We start from the raw sequence: 21,128 nt of genomic DNA, 5'->3' as shown, positions 1-21,128 counted from the left end.
CTCCCAGAGAAAGTTCCAGGCCTGTGTCACTCTGTACCCGTTAAGTAATACTGTTAACTCCCTTGGGCAAGGGAATCTCAGCTGTAATCGAATATCTATGAATGAAAAGAGACAAAAAGTTGTCAAAGGGCATAAAAAGACAAAATGAAACAAAAAAGGCACTCTGAATTCACCTTGAACACTTCCCATTGTTTTATACTTTTATTGAACTCACTTGAACCATGCCTTCTATCTGAGAATGAATGAGGGGTGAGTTTGGGGCACGCCTAATGGGATTCACATGATCTCCAGGCTGGTTTGTGAGATATGCAGTTAGGAACAATACAGACAAGTCTGGCTTTTCACAGCAGGAAATCCACCAGAAATGCAGAGCAAATGTATTATATCGGCTCACATGGTACATTTCACACTGTGCAGACAACATTAAATCAATCCATTGGTCTGTGTGAAGCATGAGAAAGCAGGAAAGCTATGTACATAGAGTGCAAAAAGACAGTGTTTCTGTAAAGTGAGCACATTTACACAACTTAATTTATTTTATATTAAAAACTGTTTACTTTTGACCACCATAAACAATCCCTACACTAAAAACCCTTTTGGGATATCAATGTGACGAGGCAAATTCTACACTGTCAAACTTAATATAAAATGTGTAGTTACTAACTGAAAATACACCCCTTCTTTCTGTCTGACCTAAAACCTCTCAGTATTCTCTCACTTTTCTGGCTCCATTGGCTTCTACACAAATGTCTCTGTTTGAATAGGAATGTCTCACACACAACATATCTGACGCTATTAGTTCAGTACTGTAATAACAATAGGATCGACATTTTTGAGGTCACAAAACCTCTGATTCTCCAACACATTCCATCAAAAGTTGATGCCGGTTTTGAAAAAAGAAGCTTTCCATGTTTCGGAAAACCATTCCATCCATTTACAGTGATCCAACTGATCCCTCAGACAAACCACCAAACGCATACCCTGCAACACAGCTGGTGCATACTTAAAGAAGTATTTGCCCAGAGCTAAGCAAGATCCTGTCAGCGTTTCCATGGCTCCAGAGAGATGTCCATGCCTCAAGCTATTCCTGGAAGCGGGGACACTTAAGTGGTGTCTGTCTTTAATATACTGAGAGGACTGGGTGCTCTTCAACCACTCTCACGGCACCTTCTCCTCTTCCTCCTCCTGCACCCCCCCCCCCTTCTGCTCTTTCACAGAACTGAGCCAGTGGACGGCTCCTCCTGTTACACAGGCCCACTAAGACATGAGATAGCACACCTCAAGTCATTTATAGTACATTACACATTACACCTGTTGCAGCCGTACTGGTCCTACTCTGCTCCACGTTGTTCTGGGTGATTTGTTTTCTTCCAGGGTTTTGAATCCGAGATTAGAATCCAAAACATTCATTCATTCGTCCATTTCGTGTCTCATACTTACTTCTCCATAGAACACTTTCAATCAAATATGTCTCAAAATAGATATGAACAAAAAAACGAAACAACGTAGAAGGAATTGGGGGTTAAGCAGCATAATTCCCTGAGCACAGACTTCCAAGGATTACAAACACTTTTTGGCAGGATATGTGCACCTAAAATCCTATTAAGAGGGTTCTAGTCTTATAGACGACAAGTCTCTCCTTCTGTCTCTCTTGTTGTGAGTCCGGACAACAGTTTCTCCAGGTTCAAGCTGAAACTTCTGGGTTCTGCTGGACCCGCCTCGACTCAGGAGAACAAGCTTCGGAGCTGGTACAAGAAGTGTTCATCTTTGTTCTTGCGAGTCCGGCCGTGTCCGTTCATGTAGTCCCAGGCAGAGCGCTTGCAGTAGTTGTAGAAATGCTCCTCGGCCTTCTTCAGGGTGAAGTTCAGATCCAGAGTCCCCTGAAGGCTGCAACGACAAACAGCATGACACCCATCAAACAAAGTAGTACACAGTATATTATATACTTTCGATGAGACATACACACAATGTGTTTTAGTATGTCTGTATAAATATATATATATATGGTTTGCCCATGCTTCTTTTATAAAAAACTGTGAATGAGACAAACCTGTGAGTGTGTGTGTGTCAATCTATATCTAGCTTGCTTGCTTGCTACATGCTGAGATGCTTCATGCACAAACCTGCTTGTGAACTGGATGAGCTGTACATCGTCCCTGCATCTGAGCAAAGATTCTCTGTTCTCCAACAGGATGGTGGCACAGATGAAGAGTTCAAAGGTGAAGTCTGTGTTAATGGCCTGGGGCTCCGTCAGCAGATTATCCTCTGGAACTAGACCGGGAGACGGACAACATAGAAATGAGGCAGCCGCATATACAGCATTCACTAGGTATGACACTACAACTTCAGTGCTCTGTGCGTGTGGGCCTGCACCTCACCTATGCTGTGTGTGTGAGAATGTGTGTGTACGTGCATGTGTGTATGTGGGCCTGTACCTCACCTATGCTGTGTGTGTGAGAATGTGTGTGTACGTGCATGTGTGTATGTGGGCCTGCACCTCACCTATGCTGTGTGTGTGTGAGAATGTGTGTATACGTGCATGTGTGTATGTGGGCCTGCACCTCACCTATGCTGTGTGTGTGTGAGAATGTGTGTGTACGTGCATGTGTGCATGTGGGCCTGCACCTCACCTATGCTGTGTGTGTGAGCGTTTGTGTACGTGCATGTGTGTATGTGGGCCTGCACCTCACCTATGCTGTGTGTGTGTGAGAATGTGTGTGTACGTGCATGTGTGTATGTGGGCCTGCACCTCACCTATGCTGTGTGTGTGAGCGTTTGTGTACGTGCATGTGTGTATGTGGGCCTGCACCTCACCTATGCTGTGTGTGTGTGAGAATGTGTGTGTACGTGCATGTGTGTATGTGGACCTGTACCTCACCTATGCTGTGTGTGTGTGAGAATGTGTGTGTACGTGCATGTGGACCTGTACCTCACCTATGCTGTGTGTGTGTGAGAATGTGCGTGTACGTGCATGTGTGTATGTGGGCCTGCACCTCACCTATGCTGTGTGTGTGAGAATGTGTGTGTGCGTGCATGTGTGTATGTGGGCCTGCACCTCACCTATGCTGTGTGTGTGTGAGAATGTGTGTGTACGTGCATGTGTGTATGTGGGCCTGCACCTCACCTATGCTGTGTGTGTGTGAGAATGTGTGTGTACGTGCATGTGTGTATGTGGGCCTGTGCCTCACCTATGCTGTGTGTGTGTGTGTGTACGTACATGTGGGCCTGTACCTCACCTATGCTGTGTGTGTGTGAGAATGTGTGTGTACGTGCATGTGTGTATGTGGGCCTGCACCTCACCTATGCTGTGTGTGTGTGAGAATGTGTGTGTACATGCATGTGTGTATGTGGGCCTGCACCTCACCTATGCTGTGTGTGTGTGAGAATGTGTGTGTACGTGCATGTGTGTATGTGGGCCTGTACCTCACCTATGCTGTGTGTGTGTGAGAATGTGTGTGTACGTGCATGTGTGCATGTGGGCCTGCACCTCACCTATGCTGTGTGTGTGTGAGAATGTGTGTGTACGTGCATGTGTGTATGTGGGCCTGTGCCTCACCTATGCTGTGTGTGTGTGTGTGTGTACGTGCATGTGGGCCTGTACCTCACCTATGCTGTGTGTGTGTGAGAATGTGTGTGTACGTGCATGTGTGCGTGTGGGCCTGCACCTCACCTATGCTGTGTGTGTGTGTGAGAATGTGTGTGTACGTGCATGTGTGTATGTGGGCCTGTACCTCACCTATGCTGTGTGTGTGTGAGAATGTGTGTGTACGTGCATGTGTGCATGTGGGCCTGCACCTCACCTATGCTGTGTGTGTGTGAGAATGTGTGTGTACGTGCATGTGTGTATGTGGGCCTGTGCCTCACCTATGCTGTGTGTGTGTGTGTGTGTACGTACATGTGGGCCTGTACCTCACCTATGCTGTGTGTGTGTGAGAATGTGTGTGTACGTGCATGTGTGTATGTGGGCCTGCACCTCACCTATGCTGTGTGTGTGTGAGAATGTGTGTGTACGTGCATGTGTGTATGTGGGCCTGCACCTCACCTATGCTGTGTGTGTGTGAGAATGTGTGTGTACGTGCATGTGTGTATGTGGGCCTGTACCTCACCTATGCTGTGTGTGTGTGAGAATGTGTGTGTACGTGTATGTGTGCCTGTGGGCCTGCACCTCACCTATGCTGTGTGTGTGTGAGAATGTGTGTGTACGTGCATGTGTGTATGTGGGCCTGTACCTCACCTATGCTGTGTGTGTGTGAGAATGTGTGTGTACGTGCATGTGTGTATGTGGGCCTGTACCTCACCTATGCTGTGTGTGTGTGAGAATGTGTGTGTACGTGCATGTGTGCGTGTGGGCCTGCACCTCACCTATGCTGTGTTTGCTTGCCAGCCTCTCCTGGTAGAGGGCACGCTCCACCTGCTGTGAGATGAGTTCCAGGTGGTCACAACTCAGGATTTCAAACAAACGCAGCGCATCACTGTGTTCAAACTCCCTCTGGAAGCCCAGCAGCAGCCACCTGCCACACACACACACACACACACACACAGCATAGGTCAGATGCAGGCCTACATACAGACACACACATGCAAAATACTTATACAAAAGTAAATAACTGTTATTAAGAAAACTGTGCGCGTCTAAAAAGGGTTGTTGAGTAAATGTGTGTGTGTATGAGTGTGGTGTGTGTGTGTGTGTGAGAGTGTGGTGTGTGTCTGTGTATGTTTGTGCATGTGTGTGTGTTCCACACCTATGACAGAAGGTGAAACTCTCCATGTTATCTGTGACCAAGTGGGCGTGGAGCTGAGGGTCTAGTTCCTTCAGCAGCGCCGCCTCCAGCTCTGAGAGACAGCACGGAGAGCCAATCAACACGGTCATTCCGGCATCATCACCAGAACACAGGAGATGACATCAGAAGACAGACACACAAATCACAGTCACACAGAGCAAACTCCACCTATAAACTGCATACAGTTCGTCTCTCTCGTCACTCGCTTTTTTGTTATCTGTAAAGAACTACATAGTAAACAAACCGATCTTCCTGTGTAGTCCATCCGCCGTGAAGTCCTTAGAGAACTTCTCCATGTAGTAGGAGAAGCTCCAGAACGTGTCCACCTCAGAGTCCATGACCTCCAGGAACCGGCTGCACAAATCGTTCATCCCCTGGGCATAACTGACCTCTGAGTCCGGAACACAAGCACTTGATCATGTGACATGCACATCCGTTCAAGATTCTCTTTTGGATCTTGTCCACATAGACGGATAAATCTCTGGTATTGTGTGGCTTTAAACCAGTGTTTTTCAACTGGTTGGTCGCGAGCTGGTGCGGAGAGGGTCGTAGACATGTGTTTCAGCTCCGTCAAAAATGATTTTTACTTTGAGGAAGTTGCTGAACTTCCGATTGTGTGCTTTTATTTTTATAGCCGTGTTTTACAGAGTTACATGCCACCTACCAGCCAATCACAAACCAGGAACCCCCACCCCCCTTGCCGGTGGTGACTTATTGACCAAGGAGCAATATGGATCCTGAAGTTAGACCAGTTGGGAAACACTGCTTTACCACAGAGCTTTGCTTTGCGTTGTCTTTTCCCAAGAATTTCAGTGCCCAGTCTGACCTTGTGTTGTTCTATGCACTTGACAAATAAAAAAAACTTGAAACTTGCTTTTAGTCATTACGCCACTAGAGGGCTCTCTAACACTCACCCAATATCTCTGACTACATGCATCATTACAATCCGCATCAAAACTGAAACTAGACAAAGACGCAAAGAGGTGTGAAAGTGAGAGATAAACGAGACACAAAGTGAAAAAAAAGTGTGAGAAAGACAAAAAAGAGAGAAGAAATTCTTATAACAAGTGGTCAAAGTGTGAAAACAGAGAAGATAGAGAGAGATAGTGTTTGTGTGTGGGTGTGTGTGTGTGTGTGTTTGTGTGTGGGTGGCTGTTTGTGTGTGTTTGTGTGGGTGGAGGCAGAAGGGAAGATAGGCTTGTCCACAGGCTACTCATGATCAAACGCGACGGCCGTGTCCTGCCTCCTACCTGGGTGAAATGCAGCGTAGGTGATGAGAATGTTCCTCAACACCAACAGATTTCCTGATCCTTCACCCCTGAATGGAAAATGCACACTGTCAACACACTCTCTCTCTCTCTCTCAAAATGATTGAAATGAAATCACTGCTCTCACTTAATAAGTTGTCGTAGGTACCTGCTCTGTATGTTAAGAAGGCATGTCACACCGAATGCCTGAAAAGGCTTATCTCTACCAACAGAGCCTCCTTATCCCAGTGTAAACACAGGGCCCTGTTTCTGCTCTGAAATCCCTCGCTGAGTTCATTCCTGGCTGTATGAGCCAGTTTGAACAGAATCTTAAACTGTTTGCATAGACTGTTAAAAAAGATGCAAAGATTAATCCACTGTTAACAGGCTGCTGGACTACTGTATCTGGAGCGGAAAGAAGTTGGAGCTCAGTTCAGTAGTAAGGAACAGGAGGTTTTTCTGGTTGTTTGTAGCAAGTGACCAAAGCTTGACGCAGCAGATTCTGCTAAAGATCTCTTGACTGAGAACAGAAGCATTCCTGACACAACTGAAGAGAGGTGGTCACGTGAAGCTGGTCAGTTCTGGACAAGAGGACGATAACTTAACTGCTACTCACAAGTAGTAGTCCAGGTCTCTGTCAGTTCGAGGCACATCCTTGTCAATGATCCGAATAGCCTCTTGAAGCTCCTCAAGGTCAAAGGTTACCCGCTCAAACAACACCTGAGGACAGAAAGCAGAAAGAGAGACAGGCATCAGCCATTAAGGACACACACACTCACCAAACACACTTCAACACCCTCACTGCTGGTGTTTATAAAGATCCAATAAAAGTAGTATTACCTATCAGAAAAAGAACGTGACATAGACTTGCACACAACAGGCGTGGGAATGACAAACACACTTTGTTGACTTAATGAACCGTCCAGGTCCTGGTTCAGTTAGAGCTATTTAAAGCTCATGTGTAAGTTCAGCAAACAGTTGAAGAACCCTAACCACAATCAGTAAATAGTGCCAAGGTAAAGACATCCTGTCTGGACCTGTGCTTGGAGCTCCAGGAAGGCTAGCTTGTCTCTGACTTCCTCCTGCTGGTCCTGCTGCTGGGCCTGGGCCTGCCTCTGGTCAAAGTAGCGCACCGCTTCCACCAACTCAGCTGAAACGTAGAACAGGGAACAAAGGAGAAAGGGAGTCAGAAGTAGAAAATAGAGAGAGGAGAGCGTGGGAGAGCACAGATCCAAAAACGCAGCTTTTCAGGGAAAGCGAAACCTCCACGATTGAGAACGATACCATCAGTGCCGTTGAGTCTCAGCCGGATGGAATCAGGGAGTATCTGCTGCCACTTCCTCTTCATGACCTGGTAGCGGACGGCTAGCTGCTCCTGCAGCAGGGGGCGCTCTAGAGCGGTGGAGCTGCAGGGGTACATCCCAAACAGGAAGCGCCACACCAGGCCACGCTCTGTGGGAGACACACCACCTGGACAGACAGAGTCAACAACTTAAAATGGCCTCCGGTACCAAAAACAGTACTGTTATTATCATGCCCACTGTGCTGGCACAGAGAAATGCTGTTGCTTCTTCACTAAGGCAATTGACAAGCTACTGTACTGTAATGGACTGGATCAATGGTATCTTGGTATATCCCTTTTAACCAACCTATAGGCTTGAATAAACTTTGGGAATCTGAGGGAAAAACAAACTTTGATCCAAGGTAAACCTCAACCTTCTTTTCTTTCATTCTGTCATTATTTCATTCAAAGGGAACATTAGGCTAAGCTTTGCAACATCACCTGCTCGTAAAGCTGGAGAGAGGTTTACAAAGAGGAAGAAATAGAGGAGAGAAAGGGGGGGGGGGAACAAGTGAGGGAGAAAGAGAGCCTGAGTGAGAGAAAGATTTTCCACATTCCTGAATCCGGATCATGCTTGTGATAGATTCACTGTGATGTGTTCCCTGATTAGTGACTTCTGAAAGGATGTGGGAGTAGCCCCTATGGTCCCTTGGAGTGTCTGTCTTCTACCCTGCGTGCGAAGAAAGCTCTGCCAAAGTCTTTCAGCATGACAAAAGTGACCCTAACAGACATGTTGGGTTACTGAAAGACCAAAGGTACAGTTGATGAGGGTTGTTGTCTCTCCTCTATGGGCCACAATGGATGAGGGTTTAGGTTGGTTGAGGGGCAGTTCTATGGGCGTATGTGAAGCCCTCTGTGACATGCTTGCGTGTAAAAAGGGCTATACAAATAAATTTGATTTGATTTGAATTGATGAGAAAGCTGTTTTTTGCAGCTGTTTTTATACAAACATCTGCTCCATCCTGCTGACAGACTGGTTGTCAAGGAGCATTCCTACATTCCTGTTTTGTACAGTACCTACTGCCCACCCTCACACAATGCAAACCTTCTGGCAGAGAACATCAACTGCCTGTCCTATAACTGTAAAGTCTTTGAGAGACTAAAATAGTCATGCTGGGAACCCTTTGCTTTAGGGTTTTCTGGAGGTTAGACTCCTTGTGAATAGTTTGCCTATTCCACAGAGCTTGCTCCGCAGGCAATAAAGCGTCACTTGACTCTTGACTGCTGCGGTCGAGTAGCAAGTAACAAATCAGGACATCATTTCGAATGAGCTTTTGAAACCTAATAAACAGAATAAATAAAAGCCCTTTCAATGTCGTGAAAATTACTCCCCAAGTGTTTACTGCACAGTGAAGAATAAACTTAATCCGGAAATTCCTCTGTGGTTTGAGAGAATGAAATTGTCATTACGGTCGATGGACATTCAAGAGCTTCATTATCAAAGACAATACATGATTTTTCATTTACCGTTTTTGAAAATGTGCATTCGCAGCCTCGATTCGTCCACTCTCCCTTCTGCGTCCATCACCCCAGGTAACCGGAGCGGTGTTGTGGTTGGTGCAGGAGTTGTTACCGATTCAACTGTCGCTAACGAACTCCTGGGAATCGTTCCGTTCATTAGGCCAAATGTTTTCTTTAGTTGCAGGATTGCTGATACATTACCCGAAGCTTTTATGTGTACTTCTACTGTTTAACACAGGTGACGACAGTAGTGTATTCATTTCACACATATTTATGCCATGGAGACACCTATTTAGTGGAGACACCGACTTGGACAGCACATCCTTTTACAATGAAGTTGGACAAGCCTAAATTATTACTTAATAAAGAACGAAAAAAGGACGAGCAGCCTATCTTACTCATATTAAACTTTCTATTGAATCCACTGGTGAACCAAGGATACTCCAGCTCAGAAATGTGTTTTGTGAGGTTTGTCTGTGTGAACCGCCCACTTCAAACTAATCTTTCCTGCGGGTCATATGACTGAAACTTTTTTTGTGCGGCCTACATTTAGCATACCGTGTTCAAAGCTACAACTTGCAGCAGAGTTCAGAGTAGGCTATTGAACTCCACCTAGTGGTTCACTGAATTATTCAGAAAAAGGTTGCAAGATTGTTACACACTCAAATACACATGCAATGGAAAGAGTAAAATTGCAGTAAGCCTAATATGTGTCTGGTGGTCTATGGTCTGGTCCTGTAATTCATGACACTCAATATTGGATAGGCAGCGAGTAATGGCGTTGCCCCTTCCAGTAGAGACAGTATTTGTTATAAAAAATGTGCAACCGGCAGGCTATTTCTTTTTTATTGAAACAGTAGGTCCGTTATTTTAATTGTGAACTCTGTTTTGCCATTGTAAACAAACAACAATGTATTATCCCTATCATTAGGATGACGAGAAACTTTACTGACAGAACTGCATACAAAGGAATAGGTGTGCCCTCTAGATCTGAAAGAAAATACAGCCAAAATTATATTTAAGCCACAGCCAAACCTCAACATAGTTTCCCCCGAACAATATAAATGATTAATGAGAGTGAAACTGGTCAGTCAGGGATTATTTATATGTCCTTTTACTCAATATTTATGCTAGAAAGGATTGCAATAGCAACTCTCATTTAGCAATGCAAAGAGGATAGAAGTTGTAATATAAAAGCTTTCTCAAATAGAAAAGCCTACCTGTGGCTGGTTTAAGTGTGGGCCTCAGAGGTAACACATTCACTCTTGTTCCGTTTCCATGGTACTGCTGGCGCCTGTCATTGATGTGACACTGCATGCTGCAGTAGTAGGTGTCAGTGTCGTTCGCCTCAAGACCGTTTAGCACTAAGGTGCTTTTTGTCTTCAGAAACCTCTCCTGGAACGGGGCCCATTTGCTTACTTCCTTCCAGACGTTCCTCTTGATGAACCAGCTGGTCACACAGTTTGAGATCTTGTCTCCCTGGTCGGAGAGGATACGACAGCTGATGGAGATGTTCTGGCCCAAAACGCTGGTCACTTCCAGAGGGTTCTGCTCCACCCATATGTTTCCATACACTGGACAGAAGAATAAGACAAAAACACTGTGCTGTGTCTGACTTGTACAGTGCCCTCAATAATCATTGGTGCCCCTAGTAAAGATGAGTTAGAAGGGTTATAAACAAAAAAGACACATTCTGGTGAATTAGCTTATCACCCATTGAAGTTATTTTATTTTTTTACAAACCTTGTGCTTCAATTATTGGCACCCCAAAATATTTTAATGAATACAATTTAACAAAAGCATTTTACCATAATTTTTTACTAATTTATCAGTGTTTAGGAACGTGTAATACATGACTTCCTGTTTCACAGGGGTATAAATATGAGGTGAAACAGAGGCAACGTTCCATTATTCAAACATCAATATTGGAATGATAACAGAACATATATACAAATTAAACGAGGGAATAGTGTGTTTAGATTGATTCGGGTCAAGGAATGACAATTAAAAAAATGCTATTCACTTGGAAATGTCTTTATCTACAATAAGGGCAACTAGTGCACAGTGCCCGTGATGCAGTAGATGATGAAGATATCAATGACACACAAACAAATTCCTGGAAATACACATATCCAGCACTGCACAAATAGTGCAGTGCTCATAATTTTTGTGCCTGTTCTGCAGCTGCAGTTTTTTCAATTGAAATGCGTAAAACTACTTGTTCAACCTCCACAACACCATTGTCTCCACAAGTCATTTTTCTTACATGGGCACATCCTGGCACACTTGATAGCTTAAGCACACATTTCACTTGATCTTACTTTTATTTTAAACTAAAATAGAAATATTGACAGCAGAAGACCCAAGTAGAGAGATTTCAGCATGTAAGTATGTAGTCAAATACAATAGATAATGCACAAGCAGCACTGTTTGTCATTTTAAACGTTATTTAAAAAACAAAAAATACAATTTACATACCCTGTGTATGGATCATGGCATGAATTAGAAGACTGTGTCGAAGCATCTCTCTCTAAAATAAACAGAGCCACTGTGATTCTGTTGTCATTCGGTATCACATATAAGCATATATATATATATATGTCTCAGAAAATGTATTCCAATATTTCAAAACATTATTTCTAATAATAAAAAATACTTTCTTTTTGACTAAATGAGTCTACATCAGATAAGAGTGACTGAAAACATGTAATCAATCTTACCATTTTAATGTGATGTGTAGAACAATTTGGTTTTGTTCCGTAACACACTTCCTGCACTCGTCATCATTTTACTTGTACACACATCCTATGGTTAGTGATAACATCTCTCTTCTACCGGGGGGCTCTTCCGCCTTGGTCTCACAGTGTGAATGTGCACATCAGTGTTTTCATGTTCTCAGATATTGGTGTCAAGAAATAACTTTATTCTTACATTGTTATTTTTTTACAATGAAAAACCAATGATAGTCTATCATAGATATGGTCTAGATTTACTCAGATTATGAGTTGAAACACTTTCAACTGATACCATGACCAAGCTGGAACTTCCTTAAAACACCATTCTTAAGTAACAGGAAATACACACCCAAAGCATCTGACCAGTTCTGAAACAGTTTGACAGTTTGTGCTATGGCCATTGACCAGGATATGAGGCACACTGGACCCTGCTGACACCATCCTTGGAATCATGTCATTCTATAGGGTCCGTTCTCTTCACCACTCAGTAGGTACCCTTCCAGAGCTTTGCCCAGAATCACATCTGTGTGTGTGTCTGTGAGTTGAATTGTGTTATTTAAATTTTTCTCAAAAGTGACGAACAAATAGTGCATATGTGTTATACTAGACATATCTAATATGAATATTTATTAGACTTGTGTTTGCCATAGGCTCTGGTGTAGATGTTTCTGATGTGGTTTAAAGTTGGACACGTAGTCCATCAGTAGTTTAAACCCTTCCTATTCTCTCTTCACTGGACTAGATGAAAACATTAACGTTGATTATCATCTTGACTTTGGCAACTGAGGCTGATGGTATGTGCCTTTCCATCAAACTTTTTTGAACAAGTTACTAAGTACTGTAACTACTGTCGATGTGTTTAAAGTTTAATGTTGACCATGGTTTATTTGGACAGGTCAGGGACAATGGGCTGTCACTGTTCCTGAAGAATTAATTGTTCAGTTGTCATCTGATGTTACTATACAATGCAATTTCACCCACCCCCCTGCAAAAAGTGAAGACTCGGTCAAGGTTTTTTGGAAAATACGGGAGAAAATAAACCCAGAAATCAATGAAAATGATAAATATGAATTTATCTATCACCCCAATAACACCTGGGTAAAAGAAAGCTTCCAAGATAGGACCATACTTACTGGAGATGTCAGTAAAAAAAACTGTTCCCTCAAGATACGAAATATCCGAGAGAGTGATGCAAACTCTCTCTTGTATGTGAGACTTGCAACAGGATACAACAACTATAGTTTCTTTAAAAATCTGGTCACAATCAAGATAAAAGGTAAGAATGGTAGGACTGTCTCCGTAAAACTGAACTGTAATTTCAAGCATTTGAATTCAGAATTAGTTTGAAGGAAACTAATCTCCCCTTTTTGGTTCTAGGGGTCAACTTAACTCATAAACTCCCGGTTACAGGTGAACTTTTCACATGTTCCAATTTCAAATGTCATGGCGAAACTGTTTACAAAAAGAAATGCAAAAATAATAGTTTTTTCCTTTACAGATAGCACATTTGAGTTTACATCCCCGACTGGTAAATAATTACATTACCAATTATAGCCAAAACATCAAATATGTTCTATTGTCACCACTCTATTCACACATCCATCATGTGGTGGCCATGTCATTAATCATGGACTTCATGGATTACAAGTGACACAGAGTACAGTATTTGAGAGAGTATAGTATAGAGAGTATAGATTAGAACATAAACACGTTGATCTTAATCGAGGATTCTTTACATACAGTGATGATAACAACTGAAGACACTGGCCAATCAACAGTCAAATATGTGGCCTCCATTATTCCTTCTGGGGTCATTCTGATTGCGGTCACACTTGGCTTTATTATCTTCAAGCATCATAAAAGGTTGTGTATGATTTAAAATGTAAATTAAATGATGTAAGAATCTGATAGGATTGCCCCTATGGGGTGCCGTTTGTAAAATGTTGCATGTTCTGTCCTGCTCAGTTTTTGCACATTTAGCATTTCCAAATGTAAATAAAACAGTGACATTTTCAACATTTAGAGAGAAAGTTTATAAATGTATGCAGAAATACATACATTTTATAATGTATATGTTAATAATAAGAATGTTAAATACAAATGGTAAATATAAATGGTAAATAGTAATGGTAAATATTAATTGGTAAATATTAATGGTAAATATGAATGCTGAACACAAATCGTTTTTTTTTTAAGCTAAAAACCCTAACCTTGTGTACTAGTTGCGTCAGTCTTTACCATAGAGAAGGACAGCAGGGGCCTTCTCAGCTACAAGGCGGCAAGTTCTGAAATGTTGAGTATAAAAAGATTGAGGAGTCTTACAGTATGATCAAGATCTTCAACCCTTTTACAAACTATGTTAACTACTAGGTTTACATGTCTTGGACATTAGCTGGTAACACTTTAAAATAAGGGTGCATTAATTAGTGTTCATTAATGCATTAACTAATGCATGAATCATCATCAGTTAATACATAACTCAGAAAGTACTTAATGATGCACTGATCATGAACACATCATTTGGTAATAGGGAGTCACATATGATTTACTATGAATTAAATCTGGAATCATGTATCAATTCCTATTGATATTAACACATTAACTGATGGGTGAGTTAACCACTTGAGTTAATTGTGCAAACTAATACTGTTAGTTAACTGTGTGAACTAAAACCCTGAGTTAACAGGGTAAACTAATGGTAACACCTTAATCCATGTGTTAATTACCACAATGGCGGCATCCATGGACTGAGATGGTACATAATCATTTGTTAATAGTAATGTGCCTCCTCAAGTAAGGTCATAACATGAGATACTTAATTTACTTAATTTCCCTTTGGGGATGAATAAAGTACTCTATCTATCTATCTATCTATCTATCTATACATTCACTAATCATTAACTAATCATTCACTCAATAAATACTTAGTTTTTTCAGAGAGACATTTAGATAAACTCTATTGTGAGGAATCCTGCATTACAGTCAAAATTACGTTTGAGGATGTATGACTACCATGCCGTTTGCAAAACTTTATTTCACACGAACACATGCAAGGCCACCTTTCTAAGAAGAAGTCCACTCGAAGTATCGACCAGATCTTCCATTGAAAATGCCTGGCTGCAACCGACCCTGGATTCAAAGAAATCACCTTCAGTAGACAAGGTTTACCAATTTCAAAACGGCTGTTTATTTTACATGAACCTCAACTATTTTGCGCTCAAATAAAGGCAAAAAAAATGTTTGGCTTGCGCGCTACGTTAGTGAGTCTAGCTCTAACTATAATGGGTAACAAAGCATTGTTAAGTTTGTATGAGTGAGGAAGTCAGTCAGCTCCACGTAGTTTGCCTTTACCATTCAAATGCTAAATTATTCTCTGTTAGCTTTCACCCTAATCAAGTTGATGCATTATGCTGAGCTTAGGGGATAGTGGAAAGTTAACATTCAAAGTTAAAAGTTCACCGTCATTAATCGGTCCAGGATCTGTTGCAGCCAGGCATTTTCTATGGAAGATCTGGTCAATACTTCGAACGGATTCTTCTTAGAAAGGTGGCCTTGCATGTGTTCGAGTGAAATAAAAAGTTTTGCAAACGGCATGGTAGTCATCCATTTGCCAAAGTAATTTTGACTGTAATGCAGCATTCCAACTCACAATAGTTTATTTGAATGTTCTCTCTGAAAAAACAATAAGTATTTGTTGAGTGAATTTTTAGTTAATGATTAGCAGTGTTGGGTTTTTAAAGTAACTAATTATAGTTACTAGTTACATTCCTTGTAAAGTAACTAGTTACGTTACTTTGTTACTTGCTGAAGAGAGTAGTTACTTTTGCGTTACATTAAGAAAAGTCTTTTATTTCTAAGGCAATTCACCTTGGTCACTCCTATGCCCAGAAGAAGGCACATTTAATGGGTTGACCTCAGCAATAGCACATTTTGTACTGAATATTCAGTGTCACTCACATATAACATGATCAATCCTCATTATACAGCAAGACGGATCAAGGTAATAATCCACTATAATGAAAAGCAACATTTGCATGAAGTTCTTCAATCAAGAAACTCTTTAATCAATAAATAATGTTGTAAAATGTCAGGCAGAAGTTTAGTAGTTAGCTAGCCTTACAAGGGCTAGGTTTGAATCTAGGAGCAAAACGAAGCTTAACTATAGCTAGGTATATGGTAGCAAAATGGTGTTCACTTATATAATGAACCAGACTATTTTACTTACTGTAGGCTAATATAATCCTAAACCGAAACCACTGAACGATACAGCAAGACATCACACCAGGGGCGGCGCCAGAGAATATTTAATGCAGGTGCTGAGAGGGTGCTAGAGCATTGACATGGGGAGCTGCGCAATTATATATATATATATATATATATATATATATATATATATATATATATATATATATATATATATTATATGAATACTATCAGGGCCGGAGTGGGACCCAGGGGCCGAGCCATACGTTGAACATTTGGGGCTTAACCCAGACCTAGAACCTTGTCAAGGTTTTGATGTGGCTGAAATTGAAACTTCACATTAATGCGAGTGCGCATAGATTCTTGTCATTAATTTCAGTGCTAAATCGTTTTTTTAGCTTTATGTAGCCTAATATAAACATTACTTTGGACTCATATTGTTATGTTTTCCGAAAATTACAACCCACGTTTTTACCTGAAAGATTCAGGGCTTTTAAGAAAACATATTTTTCCCACCCTTGCAGGAACCTAGATTTATGAAGTGACAGGTCTTATTCTTTACCTGGCTTTTTCAGTTCCTCCATTCTTCCCATCCATTTTATTATTTTCGAATCAGCTTCGTCTTGCTAACTTCCTCCACAACAATAAATGATGCTTAGGGTTGTCTCCATGAAAACAACACGCACTTGTGTTTGAGAACGAGAACATGCGCGACTACTGAAAACGGCACTTTTTAATGCACGGTCTGATCATGTGCTTATTTATTAAAACCTAGTGTAGCCTATTAGCTTACTTATCGGTCACATAGTAACTTAACAAACTTAACAAACTTAACACATATCATTTTATTCCCTATGGCCACTCCGGGCCTGAATACTATCACTAAATGAGCAATATTTTAGGGGGTGCTATCGGGGTGCTTTGGTCTTTCTTGGGGGTGCTGAAGCACCTGCTAGCCCCTCCCTAGCGCCGCCCATGCATCACACAAGCTTGAGTTCAATACATTATTTAAGGTGACATTACGTAGGCCTGTACATTAGCTGGTCGGCTCCATGACGCCGGGTAAATTGGGCTCGTGAGACTGGGCACCAAAAGAACGAAAGGGAACCCACCTGTCTAGAAGATTAAGACGTTTTTGTAGGTCTCTAGCGAAAAGTAGCATTAGTTGATGCATTAATGAACGCTAATTATTGCACCCTTATTGTAAAGTGTTACCGAAAGACTGACCTTCCACACTTACAGACTGCCTTCTGTATATATTTTTTTTTTTCAAAAGGTGCAAAAACTGAACATTATTATAGAACGTGCACCATTTTACAAACGGCCCTCGATTGGGCTCTGCCTGCCGTTAATATCTTAAATCTTGCTACAGCACATCTCTGTTTAGGAGGGAATCAAGACTTTCAAACAAAAAGAAGTGTTCAAGAACACCGTATTTTTCTTTGTAAAAAGGGTCAAATTTCACGATGTTTCTAACAGGTTATTACTATTCCAAAAAAAAACAACTAAAATATTATGTTGCAGACATGTTACAACAATCACCAGGGAGCCATCCGGTTATTATGCAAATTTTAGTCGGGCCCCCAAAACCAACGCTGAAAAGTATGTTTTAAACTTTACTGTATGTTACCTACTGTATGTTACCTACTGTATGTTACCTACTGTATGCATCCTTGATGAATTCATCATGTCTCTAAAATATCCTGTACTTTCAACGATCTTCTGGTTTTTACAGAACTGATATATCACAGAAGAAGGAACCCATTCCACTTCCTCCCCTGAATACCACACAGTCTGGAGCACCAAAAACAACCATTGACGAGCCTATCTATGGCAATGTTCTGGTAAAACACCATGAACAGATCAGCATCTTGAAAAGAAATGCAGTTGAGATTTCAGCTCAGCTATTATTTAGTTAGGTAGATTTATTTCTCTTTGATAGAATATGCAATTGACTTACACTTTCTTTTTTCTTTTTGCAGCCTCATAATGATTTAATGGATCACTCTGTGGATGAAACAGACAATGTGTATGCAAATGTTGACTGTTCAAAACCATGACAAGGCAAAGATTTACATTTAAAAAATAGATTTAGATTTCTAGGATTACACTATTTAAGGTGATATAAGGTGTTCACTTTAGCTTTTCATAGTTATGTAAGTGTACATTTGTTTCCAGCTGTGGTTTGCTTCTGGTGTAATGGTTCCATTGGTTTATAATTCCTTGTATTTTTATTTTATTTGTCTTGCATTGTAAGTAATGGAAAGACTACGTTAAGGAATGACCACAGCACCACCAATTATTTTTTATTTTTTGCCATTCAATGCTCAAAATGTCAAATAGAGTTACAGCACAACAGGGTGATAGGGACACCTCTAATGAGTGTGTGTGTAAGTGTGTTTACATGTGTGTAAGTGTGTTTACATGTGTGCAAGTGTGTTTACATGTGTGTAAGTGTGTTTACATGTGTGCAAGTGTGTAACTCCTACTAAACCTAACCTAGTCTTGTAGTACCTGTTGTATACCAGTTCTACCAATTAAATAATGCCTTAAATAAAATGCTACATTTTACAAACCATAATTGCCATGTTGCACCATCCGATATTATGTTTAGTTACATTACATTTATGCATTTAGCAGACACTTTTATCCAAAGCGACTTCCAAGAAAGAGCTTTACAAAAGAGCATAGGTCACTGATCATAACAACGAGGTAGTCGCAATCACTGCAAGCAGCCAAAACATGAAGCATTAACATTGTGAAAAACTAAACAAGCGCCATCACAAGGTATTTCCACAAACTATGATGTTATGATCACTGTATTGAGTCGCTAAGCGTTGAGTTTGTACAGTTTTTGTGTAAACTGCATTGAGTTACACATCTGTGGTTAGTCTTCAGTTCCCTTTATCTTGTAGTTGTGTGGAATGCATCCAAATCTGTATTTTACCATCCCGTGGTCTGGTATTTACGGTATGTTCTTCATATCCTGTCAAAATTACATCAGCCACTTGAGGTATTTCACAAACATCAGATAACTGACTCTGATAGCTTTTTTAAGACATCATTTAAACTCAGATACAGTGTGACAAAGAAAAAGATCTGTTTTCTCATGGCCCGTCCTTTCCTCACTCCTCCTGTCCTCTGTCCAGTGTTCTCCCCGGGTCTGGACGCCAGACGTTCCGGTCGCAGGTGATGCAGTGTAGCTTTCAGCTTCAGAGAAGTCCCCCAGCAACTAGCCCAGGGCCAGTGGGAAGTGACATCATCCTTGACCTTTGCCCCCATGGTGGTTGACCACAACAAGCCTCTTAGCTGCACAGCAGCCTACAGGAGAGAAACTGTGGGGAGCACCAGGATTCTTACCCTCAACTGAAGTTGATAACAGTTTTGTTTTTGTACAGCTGAAGAGTTTAATCTTAGAGTAAAAATTAATAATCTCTCATAAGTACACAGCATTAAGGCAAAAGTTGCTGTTTGAAATTCAGGGCTAACTACATCCTGTGTGTTGTGCTTAAACTCTTACAAGACTCAGTTGACCCTATAGATAATGCTTTTTGAGCAGTTTTCACCTATAGAGAATGCGAGTAGCTTTATGTGTTGCTGTTGAAAATTCCTCTTACTCTGCACACACCCCACTGGATGTGGAGGTGGAGAGGGAGTCCACATTGCAGGAGGGAGACTCTGGTGAGCTGGGGTGTTCCAGTGATGGTAACCCAGCGGCCCACAGCTACCAGTGGTACAGTCCCAGTGGGGCTCTGCTGTCCCAGGGACAAACCTACAGGCTGGAGAGGGTTTCCAGACATACTGGTGCCCTCTACTGCACCGCCATCAACATGCGTTGGATGCTACAGTCAAGTGAAGCTTCACGTGATCTGTATGTAACTCTACCACCCATGATCTGAACATATTCACTTTACATACAGCCACGGTAACATTTAGCTGTTCCTCAATACAATTTCAAACATTGTTTTGAGGCATTATTATCACTTCATTATCACTTAAAATACAGTTACAGGAACACATAACACCTCATTAGCATTGTCTGTACAGTGAGGGCAAAACATATTTGGTCCCCTGCTGATTTTGTACATTTGCCCACTGACAAGAAATGATCAGTCTATAATTTTAATGGAAGGTTTATTTGAACAGTGAGAGACAGAATAACGTATGATAAGCACGTGTCAAAATTGTTATGAGTTGATTTGTATTTTAATGAGTGAAGTTGAAGAGTGATGTTGACCCCCTCTCAATCAGAACGATTTCTGGTTCCCAGGTGTCTTTTATACAGATTATGAGCTGAGATTAGGACACTCTTAAAAAGAGTGGTCCTAATCTCAGTTTGTTACCTGTATAAAGGACACCTGTCCACTGAGGCAATCAATCAATCAGATTCCACCATGGCCAAGACCAAAGAGCTGTCCAAGGATGTCAGGGACAAGATTGTTAACCTACACAAGGCTGGAATCGGCTGCAAGACAATCGCCAAGCAGCTTCGTGAGAAGGTGACAATAGTTTGTGCGATAATCTCAAGTCACTGGGACCATGGTCATTGGTGACCAAGAAAACAATTGGTAACATACAGCGCCATGAAGGACTGAAATCCTTCAGCGCAAGGAAGCACATGTACAGGGCTGTCTGAAGTTTGCCAATAAACATCTGAATGCTGCAAGGACACCATCCCCACCGTCAAACATGGAGGTGGAAACATTATGCTTTGGGGGTGTTTTTCTGCTGAGGGGACAGGACAAGTTTACTGCATCAAAAGGATGATGGATGGAGCCATGCACCGTCAAATCTTGGGTGAAAACCTCCTTCCCTCAGTCAGGGCATTGAAAATGGGTAGTGGATGGGTATTCCAGCATGACAATGACATTTAGTAATCTAGCAGACGCACTTATCCAGAGCGATTTACACAAAGTACAGGGACACTACGTCATTTGGCTCGGCCAGGAATCGAACTGGCGACCTTCAGATTACTAGCCCGATTCCCTCACCGCTCAGCCACCTGACTCCACAATGACCCAAAACACACGGCCAAGGCAACAAAGGAGTGGCTTAATAAGAAACACATTAAGGTCCTGGAGTGGCCTACAAGTCTCCAGACCTTAATCCCATAGAAAATCTGTAGAAGGAGCTGAAGGTTCGTGTTACCAAACGTCAGCCTCAAAACCTGAATGACGGAGAAGATCTGCAAAGAGTAGTGGGACAAAATGCTTCCTAAGACGTGTGCAAACCTGGTGGCCAACTACAAGAAATGTATGACCTCTTTGATTGCCAACAAGGGTTTCGCCACCAAGTATCAAGTCATGTTTTGCAGAGGGGTCAAAGACTTGTTTCACTCAATAAAATGCAAATCATTATA

General features: G+C 41.7%; 2 protein-coding genes and 1 gene segment (V, D, J or C); 1 reads left to right on the top strand and 2 right to left on the bottom strand.

Annotated features, from left to right (window-relative positions):
• Positions 1-174: 174 nt before the first annotated feature.
• Positions 175-9,300, bottom strand: LOC146300452 (TBC1 domain family member 15). Its single transcript, XM_084702395.1, has 10 exons — positions 8,838-9,300; positions 7,313-7,498; positions 7,066-7,178; positions 6,645-6,748; positions 6,032-6,099; positions 5,026-5,172; positions 4,743-4,833; positions 4,363-4,511; positions 2,124-2,271; positions 175-1,887 (listed from the first exon to the last, which is right to left on the bottom strand). The coding sequence occupies exons 1-10, from the start codon at positions 8,986-8,988 to the stop codon at positions 1,725-1,727; spliced, it is 1,320 nt and encodes a 439-aa protein (XP_084558521.1). The 5' UTR covers positions 8,989-9,300; the 3' UTR covers positions 175-1,724.
• A 365-nt stretch (positions 9,301-9,665) lies between these two features.
• LOC146300451 (Ig kappa chain V-III region MOPC 63-like) lies at positions 9,666-11,621 on the bottom strand. The segment is given in 4 exon segments: positions 9,666-9,821; positions 10,052-10,405; positions 11,310-11,361; positions 11,552-11,621. Coding segments are annotated over 4 exon segments (534 nt in total).
• A 340-nt stretch (positions 11,622-11,961) lies between these two features.
• LOC146300450 (uncharacterized) lies at positions 11,962-18,339 on the top strand. The gene is made up of 9 exons (XM_084702403.1): positions 11,962-12,053; positions 12,309-12,360; positions 12,462-12,842; positions 12,944-12,976; positions 13,065-13,094; positions 13,309-13,429; positions 17,294-17,371; positions 17,505-17,613; positions 17,752-18,339. The coding sequence occupies exons 1-9, from the start codon at positions 12,018-12,020 to the stop codon at positions 17,827-17,829; spliced, it is 918 nt and encodes a 305-aa protein (XP_084558529.1). The 5' UTR covers positions 11,962-12,017; the 3' UTR covers positions 17,830-18,339.
• Positions 18,340-21,128: the final 2,789 nt, after the last annotated feature.

Source organism: Hypomesus nipponensis, chromosome 2 (assembly GCF_054491055.1).
Source record: "Hypomesus nipponensis isolate SF chromosome 2, ASM5449105v1, whole genome shotgun sequence".
Lineage (NCBI taxonomy): Eukaryota > Metazoa > Chordata > Actinopteri > Osmeriformes > Osmeridae > Hypomesus > Hypomesus nipponensis.
This window is presented reverse-complemented; position numbering and strand designations above follow the sequence as displayed.